The 10,203-nt window shown below is 48.3% G+C and overlaps 1 protein-coding gene across 1 annotated transcript; it reads right to left on the bottom strand.

Annotated features, from left to right (window-relative positions):
- Positions 1 to 5,491: 5,491 nt before the first annotated feature.
- LOC124462933 (transcription factor Sox-9-A-like) lies at positions 5,492 to 9,364 on the bottom strand. The gene is made up of 3 exons (XM_047014647.1): positions 8,540 to 9,364; positions 8,053 to 8,303; positions 5,492 to 7,713 (listed from the first exon to the last, which is right to left on the bottom strand). The coding sequence occupies exons 1-3, from the start codon at positions 8,974 to 8,976 to the stop codon at positions 6,920 to 6,922; spliced, it is 1,482 nt and encodes a 493-aa protein (XP_046870603.1). The 5' UTR covers positions 8,977 to 9,364; the 3' UTR covers positions 5,492 to 6,919.
- Positions 9,365 to 10,203: the final 839 nt, after the last annotated feature.

The following is a 10,203-nucleotide window of genomic DNA, read 5'->3' as shown; positions in this document are numbered from 1 at the left end:
GGTGGCATGCAGAGCAGCTCCGCACATGTGTGAGCCTCTGTGATGGATAGAAGCTGTCATGGCCCCAGAGCTTCATGTGGTGTGTGTGTGTGTGTGTGCGTGCGTGTGTGGACAATGGTGTGTGTGTGTCAGACATGGTGTAGGGAGGTAGGACCATGGTGTGACAAATGTGGAGGAGAAGTGGAGTAGAGAATGAGTAAGAGTTCCTGTATAAAACAGTGTGTGGAGCCCTGTGTGAGTGAGCTACAGACAGAACCTTCAGACCTGTGGGCCTTAACCTGTGTGTGTATCTGTGTTGTTCCTCTTCAACCCTGAGAGAGAGATAAAGAGATAAAAAGAGGCCCCACCAGGAGTGCCTTCTGGGATATGTGGTCCCATTGTGACATAAATCTCTTCCTGTTTTGTTATGGGGGTATTTATCATTGACCCCAGGCCCATAAACCTTGCAAATTCAGCTCTAACCCCAAAAAACACTCAGCCTGCCCCTCTTAGCTCTCACACACACGCACATGTACACACAAACATGCACACACACACACACCTACACGTGCACAAACACACACACACACAGATGTGCAAACATGCAGTATGTAATAGAATACGTTCCCTAAGAAACACTCAGTATAACTGCAACATAAACATAACTTACACATTTGAAAAACATGTAGGAGTGATCACATCTCACTTTCAGCCGAAAGTATGCTTAGGTTTAACTGCTTCACAAGCATTAAGTGAGTGCAGATTACACTTACAAACTTACAAAGTTAATCAAGAGAGGGAAATGTACTCAAGGTACCTCAATCTCCTCCTATACTTACATAATACCAACCTGATTTAGTGCTCATGCTTATGTGTGTTCAGTCCTGTCACCTAACCAAACCAACCAGACACCCCCCACCATCCCCTCCAAACAGGGTCCTCTCACCCCAGAGAAGGTGCACTATGGCTGGGCTCCTCATCCCCAGTACCCCCCTATCCCTTTCCTTCCTCCAGGACTGTCTAAACAAACAGTCCTGAGCCAGCAGAAGGTCCACCTCCCGCCATGCTCTCTGTCTATTTACCCAGAAAAGCTGTTATTCCTGCCCGCACCAACCACACCACTGATACCATAGCACCGTATTTAAATATAATCATACTTAGGCAGGGACAGACTGGAGGTCAGGTGACCACTGGAGGAAGAGGGAGAAGGGGGAGGAAGAGGGAGAAGAAGGTGATATGGGGGTGTAGATAGTTAGGAAGAGAGATGGGGGAGGTAGAGAGAGATGGGAGAGAAAGATGGAGATGAGGGAGATGGAGGGGTGGAGAGATGTTGGAGGGAGAAGGATATGTGGGTGGGTGGGGGGGAGATGGGGGGGATGGGAGAAGTAGAGGGAGATGAGGGAAGGGTAGATGGGGGAGGGAGGATTAGGGATTAGGTTGGGAACAGAGAGGCAGCAGAAGATTGGCTGGGTGTCTGTGAGAGGGCTGGTTGTTGTCACAGACAGGGAAGTGTGATGTCACTCAAGGCGGGGTGGGGATCGTATTTGGTTGGACCGTGTCGATCTATGATCCCTCGTGTCACGGTCAGACCAGGAAGTAATTTCATAACAGACCAATTAGATGTGCTTATTGTAAGTAGCCTCCTCCAATGACACAGAGTGATGGAGCCCCCAAAACAGTTAGAACACATAGCTGGTTAGTACTCATAGCTGGTTAGAACACATGGCTGGTTAGAACACATAACATTTGTGTAAATATGCTTGTGAATATGCTTGCGTGTGTGTGTGTTTCTCAGAAGCACAGAACTGGGGAATGATCTCAATACTACAGTAACATGACCCCGGAGCATCATAAAGACTTAAACATTATTCTCAGACAGCAACATTCAGCAAAACAGCATACATAAACAACACTGGCCAGAGGGCAGTTAATAAATAAGGAGAAATGCTACTTGCCATTGTTTTTAATGACTTAAACTTAGCCGAGGTCTGTTTTGTGCTTTTTTTGTTTTACTGTTGTCAGCAAGGAGACAACCACATAATTGCAATTATCTTATATTTTCATGAGGATATTTTCTTATTAAGTCGAATTTTCTTTCTATATAAAAAAGAAAAATCTGAAATCTGGTCAAAATAAGCACAAACAAAACACATAAGCACACATTACTCACGCACGCACACACTTTGACAAACAATGGCTTGATTACTTTATCCTTCACCTATTCATTATTCATCTCCATAAACATATTCACCGAATCACCGTACTGATTTGCATTCCTCAGACATCAAGTTTGCAGTGCTGGAAGTTGGCAGTGTTCTCCCTCCCTCTCTCTTTCTCTGAGGTATTTTGCATTTAAAAGGACCCACCCATCGGTCTAGGAGCAGCCAGTCCCAGAGAGACGTCTGTTTGGAATATTAATGGACTTCTCCTGGGAAAACTGCCCACAGAACGCTCCCTGTCCTACATCAAACTCCACATCCTCCAGACCCAGGGCCCCGGGCCCCCGGCCTCTCCCAGGCAGAAGGCCTCCTCCTGGGATAGAGTGAAGGCCTTTGAGGTGGTCTGAGGTTGGGCCCTCTCCTGCTAACGTAGGTAACACATAATGTGGATGTTTCTAGGGGAGGGTTTTAGTTAAGTAGAGCAGTTCAGGACCCCCTGCTGTCAGCCAACACACACACACACCACACCACCATCAGTCAGGGTTCTGGAGTGTGTAGTGTGTCAGAGTGTAATCAGTCAAGAGGCTACAGCTAGTTAGTTCCGTCCTGAATACCCACAGACATCACCCTCTCTGCCCTGGACATTCGTTCCACTCAGGCACTATACTTCCTGGTTTGTCACCCATCATCAGGATCCAATCAATGACCTGTATGCACAACACAGGCCAATCAAATGACCCAATATATATGGAGCCATAAACTGTTTACTTGTAGTTCCATAGACCTGCTGAATTCAGCATTCTGCAGTATCTATGGCTATGATGGAAGTCTTTGTGTCTGCTAACTGGGTGGGGTCATTCGTTTTATGTTACTGTGCAGCGCTGACTAAGCCTGCGCCCCTCATGTGATTTGGCATGGCGCTCATGTGAAACATGTCATCTGTCTGCTGCTAAGTGCTGCTCCCCTCCTCCGTCACTGGAGAACCAGAGCTCTGATGGCTTTCTCATCTGTCTCTCTCTCTCTCTCCCTCTCTCTCCCTCTCTCTCCCTCTCTCTCCCTCTCTCTCTTTCTTTCCTTCTCTTCTCTCTTTATTGTCTCTCCAACTGTCTTTCCTTCTCTCTCTCGCTTCATCTCATGCTGTCTGTCCTTCTCTCTCTGATTCTGTCGGTCTCTATCTTTCTCCCCCTCCCTCTCTCTCTGTCCTGCTGTGTCTGACTGAAGTCATCCCTCTATCCTCCCTCCGTTTCAAGCCTCGCTCCTTAATACAAATGTTCTCTGTTTTTTCCCCCCGCTCCCACTCGTTCCTTCCTGTCTGGGAACCAATTCCAAAGGGCCCGACCCATGCCATCCAATCAGACAACTCAAAACAAACCGTCGGCATCCTCCTCCCACCCCAATCAACCAATCAAACGTGAGTGTTCCACTGATGCAATAGCAAACGTTCAATGTGTGCAGCTAAGGAACGTGGGATTGCAACAAGCTGAAGTTGTTGACAGGTGAAAAGTGAAAGGGGTTCCACATCACAAGGTGGGGTCTGTCTCAATCAATGATCCTGTTATGGCAGAAGGTTCTGGAAACATCAAGCTTTGCATGGTTTTGCACATGCAGACTTAACATCCACCTCAGATATGTAAATGACTGATAATGAACATTGATAGGGGCTCGGCCAATCATGTTTAACCAAACAATGTTGTTGACATTTACGGTTGTAACGTCATAAGGTTACCAGACGCAAAGATTTATGACATGCGGTGAGATTATTTGAATAAAATGACATATATTATGAATAACATTTAAATGTAAGTAAATGAAACTAAGGGTTGCTAGAAAGAAACGGACAATGATGATGAGCGTGACGATGTTGAAGTCATGGCAGTTATAGCGTTAGCATGACTTGGCTCTCCCTGGCTCTGTGTATCTCAAGTCTCAATTCTCCATTCCCTCCACACCATCGAAACAGATCCAGAACGGGTTCAGTCCATATGTGGGTTTCTGTTCCCCAACCTGTTCCCAATGTGTGAGAAGTGTGTGTCAAGGAGCTGGGGGGAACATGGAGGTGTTGTCCCTGAAGCGGGGCATCTCGTCAGGGGCTGGGGGGAACATGGAGGTGTTGTCCCTGAAGCAGGGGCATCTCGTCAGGGGCTGGGGGAACATGGAGGTGTTGTCCCTGAAGCAGGGGCATCTCGTCAGGGGCTGGGGGAACATGGAGGTGTTGTCCCTGAAGCGGGGCATCTCGTCAGGGGCTGGGGGGAACATGGAGGTGTTGTCCCTGAAGCAGGGGCATCTCGTCAGGGGCTGGGGGGAACATGGAGGTGTTGTCCCTGAAGCAGGGGCATCTCGTCAGGGGCTGGGGGAACATGGAGGTGTTGTCCCTGAAGCAGGGGCATCTCGTCAGGGGCTGGGGGAACATGGAGGTGTTGTCCCTGAAGCGGGGCATCTCGTCAGGGGCTGGGGGGAACATGGAGGTGTTGTCCCTGAAGCAGGGGCATCTCGTCAGGGGCTGGGGGGAACATGGAGGTGTTGTCCCTGAAGCAGGGGCATCTCGTCAGGGGCTGGGGGGAACATGGAGGTGTTGTCCCTGAAGCAGGGGCATCTCGTCAGGGGCTGGGGGGAACATGGAGGTGTTGTCCCTGAAGCAGGGGCATCTTGTCAGGGGCTGGGGGAACATGGAGGTGTTGTCCCTGAAGCAGGGCATCTCGTCAGGGGCTGGGGGGAACATGGAGGTGTTGTCCCTGAAGCAGGGGCATCTCGTCAGGGGCTGGGGGGAACATGGAGGTGTTGTCCCTGAAGCGGGGCATCTCGTCAGGGTTTCCTGCTTCTGCCACATGCCAGCCCTGAAGACCCCCAGAGCAGGGATCAGAGGAACACACTCCCCCATCTTAAAACCCAGCGAAACCCTTGTTATTTTTTGCTTCTTTTCTTCTCCTCCTCCCACCCCCACACCCCTCCCACCCCCCCCACCCCCCATCCCAACCTAGCGTCCCCTGAGTCTTACAACATCCAGACTGCAGAGTGCTCCCCCCCCCACTGTTACAGCTGATGGAAGAGAAAGAACAAGAACATAAAAAGGAGAAAAACAAGGCTTCTGAGAGCTCAACCCTCCCGCCCCTCCCTCGCTCTCCTTCTCTCTCTCTCCTCCTCTCTCTCGTCCCCCCGGTCTCCGTACTGTGATCTCTAGAACTCGTTAATATTCATCTCTAACTACTCACAAGTTGTAAACTGGGTTGATTGGGCTGTTCTTCTATATCTGTGTATTCCCACAGGACCTGTCAGCAGCAAGGAAGACTGTGCTGTAGGATGCTCAGGATAATATCCTTCTATTTATTGTCGTAACAAAGTCAATGAGCTTTTGCTTAGAGTACTTTCTCTTTTATTGCAAAGACAATACAAAAGATACACTTCTTTTAAAACAGAACAAAAACATGTTAGGCTAGAAGAAGAAAATGGGCCATAGAAAATACAGATCAGAAAGTGATATTGGTACCGTGAATAACACAAATATTGTAGCTAACAGCATAACATAAAGGGTACTAAAACCCATTGCGAAATAACAACTTTTCCAGTTCTTACGGCATAGTTCTGAACTCCAAGGTAAGAAACTCACATAACAGTAATCCATTAACTAAATAGCAAATAAAAGACAAATAAACATTTAAAATAAAGACATTTACATAGATAAATAAACAAGAAGAAAACAATTTGTAACATTTGTACGTACCCCCTCGGCTAAAATACCGGTTTATTAAAGACATTTTATATCCAAGGTAACTTTGTAAGGGACACTAATTAATTATATAATGTTTCAAAGAATAAAAAGAATACTTTAATTACTTTAAAATAAAATTAAAGCTAATAAATAAATTAAAAGGTTAAGTATAGGTTGGGGAAAGGAGGGGTGGGACTGGTGAAGGACGTGTGTGTGTGTGTGTGTGTGTGTGTAAATTGACCCTAGTATGGAGGCAGACTGAAGGGGGACACCCGAGGGTCAAAGGTGATTTCCTGTTCCTGTCAAACACATGCTGTCAGACGGTAAGTATAATTTCAGCTGTGGACTACACACACACACTCACACACACACACACACACAAACATCCCATTTCACCAGTCCTCGGACATGCTAGGCACGGATGGTGCAAAAGGCTGAAATCTTAGAAACACAAATCTGAGCTCAAACGTCTGTTCCTTCACAACCTGACCCTGTACATCATCTGTAATCACCTTAATAAACACTCTTTTACGGCACGAATACAGAAGCAACTAAGCTTGAAATGGCACCAAATGCAAGCACGATGCACTACAGGAATGCAAAAGCAAAGGCAATTCAAACTAACTGTACTGTCTGTACAAAATTCCACCAAAGAGTTGAAGCCCTAAACTGCTACACTGCTTGAGTGTTCAGTTGCTGCATGGAGACAGAACATATATAAAGCTTAGTTAACTACAAATCCATGGCAAGCCCTCCCCCTCCCAACAAAATAACAGAGAAAAACATACACAGTACCTACAAAAATATCAACAATCGATACGTCCTCACAGAGGACTGTTCTCTTCTCTCTACAAATATATAAATGTTCTCATTACGCAATATAAAAGGCACGGCGTGAGCCAATCGGATCTCATTTCAGGTGTTTCAAGTCCAGCTCTGAGTCCTCTCCTCCTCTGATGTGAATTCAAGTGTCTGTTCCTACAGGGAGAAGGATGACAAAATGATATGATATGCATATGTCTCCTTCTGCAGTGTCACTCTGGCTGTGTGTGTGTGTGTGTGTGTCCAGTCCCCTTTAAGGCCTGGTCAGCTGTGTGTACACCGGCTGCTGGTCCCATTGCTGTGGGCTGTTCTGGGGGATGGAGGGGACCCCTGTGGGATCAGCGATGGGGGTGTACATGGGCCTCTGGCTGGGGCTCATGTAGCTGAAGGTGGAGTAGAGCCCAGAGCCCTGGCCGGCTGCGTGGCTGTAGTAGGAGGTGGCGCCGCCCTGGTGGTCGGAGTACTCGTACTGCGCCCGGGTGATGGAGGGGTAGGGGGAGGAGGTGGAGCTGTAGTGCTGCAGGCTGAAGGAGCCGTAGGCCGCGTGCTGGGGGGAGCACTGCTGCTGCTCGCTGTAGTGGTTGGGGCTCAGCTGCTCCGTCTTGATGTGTGTGGGGGTGCTGCCGCTGGCGCTGGGGGGCCTCTGGGTCGGGGGGCCCTGGTCCCCACTGCTGCTCCCCAGGGTGGTCAGGGAGAGCTGGCTCTGCTGGCCCTGACCCTGGCTCTGGCTCTTAGTCAGCCAGGAGGCGGCGCCACCTGTCGGCTGGCCGACCGCGGCACCGCCGAGGCCGTAGCTGCCCGTGTAGGAGACCGGCCCCCCCGGGTGGCCATTGGGGGGGAGGTACTGGTCGAACTCGTTGACGTCAAACGTCTCGATGTGGGAGATGACGTCGCTGCTCAGCTCGCCGATGTCCACGTCCCGGAAGTCGATGTTGAGCTGGCGGCCTGTGCTGTCAGGTAAGGGGCGACCCTCGCGCTTCAGGTCCAGCTTGCCCGTCTGGATGTCGGTCTTCGGGGTGGTGGGAGGGGTGGGGGGGCCCTGGGACCCTGAGGGAGAGAGGGGAGGGTTAGGCTTATGTACAGATGCTTAACATTGTCTGATGCAACAGCCCCACGTGAGTGGAAAATATTCTAATCTATGTAAATGAGCAGACTACAACTGTGTTTTGATTTTCAAAGGAGCTGAGCTGATTCAATATATTGTGTTGATAACATATCAGTGCAGTTGGAATTCTTAAAATCAGATGTTTTGAATTGTTTTTTACATGAGACATATGCTGGCATAACTGACTGTCACACATTCCCTTGACACCTGACTAGACCTAAATCAAATAGTCTGGGGTTGTTTGATTGCAACTCCGGGGTAGCTATCCTGTCTTATCTCACCTGAGTGTTCGCCAGGGGAGTGCACCTCTCCCATGCTTGAGGCGGGGGAGTCCGCCTGCTGGAGCGCTTTGAAGATGGCGTTGGGCGATATGTGAGTCTGCTCGCAACCGTCCTCCGACTCGACCTGACCGTTTTTTACCGACTTTCTTCGCCGGGGCTGGTACTTGTAGTCCGGGTGGTCTTTCTTGTGCTGAACCCGGAGGCGCTCCGCCTCTTCCACGAAAGGACGCTTTTCTCCCTCGTTGAGGAGTCTACAAGTAAAATAAAGCAATACAAACATAAATATTTAAATATAACGTTTAAATGCACTTGTTTTTCTTTTGTAATCAGTTAACCACTGTTGAATAACACCATAACATCTCAATCATCCACAGTACTAGTGGTTTAACCTCCACAACCGCTCCACGTCAAATCCGTGCACAAATTCTAACCAGAGAGCAGGAGGGACGAGGCGAGAGCGAGAGACGACATTGAGGGAATGACTCACCTCCAGAGTTTCCCCAGGGTCTTGCTCAGCTCCGCGTTGTGGAGATGTGGGTACTGATCCGCCAACTTCCTCCGCGCTGCTTGTGCCCAAACCATAAACGCGTTCATCGGTCTCTTCACGTGGGGCTTATTTTTACTAGATCCGTTTACGCGGACTGGCATAGGCACGAGAGTCCAGTCGTAACCCTTCAGCACCTGGGACACCGCCTCGCGTATGCACACCGGGAATTTGTCCTCCTCGTCCTTCTTGAACTCGCTAAGGTGGCTGTCCGGACCCAGCAAGCCGTTTTCTGACGGTCTAGTGTTCTCGGTGTCGGAGCCAGAACCGGACGGACAGGGAGATCCGGCAGAGTCCTCGGACATGCTTGGACTCGGGACGTCAGAGAGACATTTGTCTTGTTCCTCTGTCATTTTCAGGTATGGGTCGAGTAAATTCATGCGAAAACTTTAGTTGAACAATTACAAGTGAAAAAGGGAAAAGGGTCAAGTTCTTGAGGCAGAATCCTCAAGACGTATTTTGCACGCGTGAAAAATAGGCTTCCCGAAGTTTTTTCAATTCAACAAAAGTATGCAAAAAGTTAAAGTAAACTCAGTACTTTGCTCCTGCGAAGTGGCTGTCAACTGCGTAAAGACGTCTTGAGAGCAGGTATTTTTACGCATGTGTCTGAGCGAATGGATTATAACCTCGATTTTCTCTGCCGCCGTTTGCCTCGAAACAAACAGCTGTAAGTTCACTAAAAACGTTTGCAGGCAGAGGGAAAGTGTTCTGTCCGCGACTCCAAAATGTATCTCCAAGAACGTGAGCGTGCTTTGAACCGAAATCCCTTGCAAGCTCACTTTATACGTGAATTGCAATGCCGCTGCAAGTCCAAGGTGATTGGTGGAGAGACCATGAAGCCAACCTCCAAACTATAGGAATCTGACCCCCCCCCCAACCCCCTCAACACACACACGAACACACACACGTTCTCTCTGTCTCGATTCGAACTGAATATTGTGCCATATTCTCTTTCTCTACATAATACTTTAATGTAATAATATTCAAGTAGTATTCTGCATAATAGCTATTTATGTTGCTTTGGAGCACAGTCCTTCTAAAGTTGGACGTGATGCCATAAATTGGAGGGAACCCTTAGGGAACCCTTTATTGATTTACCTAGTCTTTTCCCCCCCAAATTAACATGCAAATCCATTACACTCACTGAAAATATATTATTCTGATTCTTCTGAATATAATATGTAGAGTACAATAGTTTCCAACAGTAATGATGTTGGTCCATCACTGTGACACAGTCGTACCAATAGGGGGAGACATCAGCCTTGGAACTACCTCTAGTGGAAGAGAGCACGGTCGGACCTTACAGAGTGTACTGTGGAGAACCACTTGCACTTGTAGTTTCTTTTATTCCAATGTTCCCCTCTGGTTTGTACACTGGGAACTATATGGATAGATCTATAGCTATCCCCAGAAATGGCTCCACATATTACAGTGGTTTTATGTCTACCTAATCCCCACCCCCTACACACACACACACCCACACACGCACACACACAAAGAGTTGACTCCAATCCATTTGGACACATTTCTATAAATACCACTGTGTGAATGTGTGTGTTTAATTGTTCTTAACTGTGTGTGTGTGTGTGTGTGTGTGCTAGAGATCT

Source organism: Hypomesus transpacificus, unplaced genomic scaffold (genome assembly GCF_021917145.1).
Source record: "Hypomesus transpacificus isolate Combined female unplaced genomic scaffold, fHypTra1 scaffold_265, whole genome shotgun sequence".
Taxonomy (NCBI): domain Eukaryota; kingdom Metazoa; phylum Chordata; class Actinopteri; order Osmeriformes; family Osmeridae; genus Hypomesus; species Hypomesus transpacificus.
This window is presented reverse-complemented; position numbering and strand designations above follow the sequence as displayed.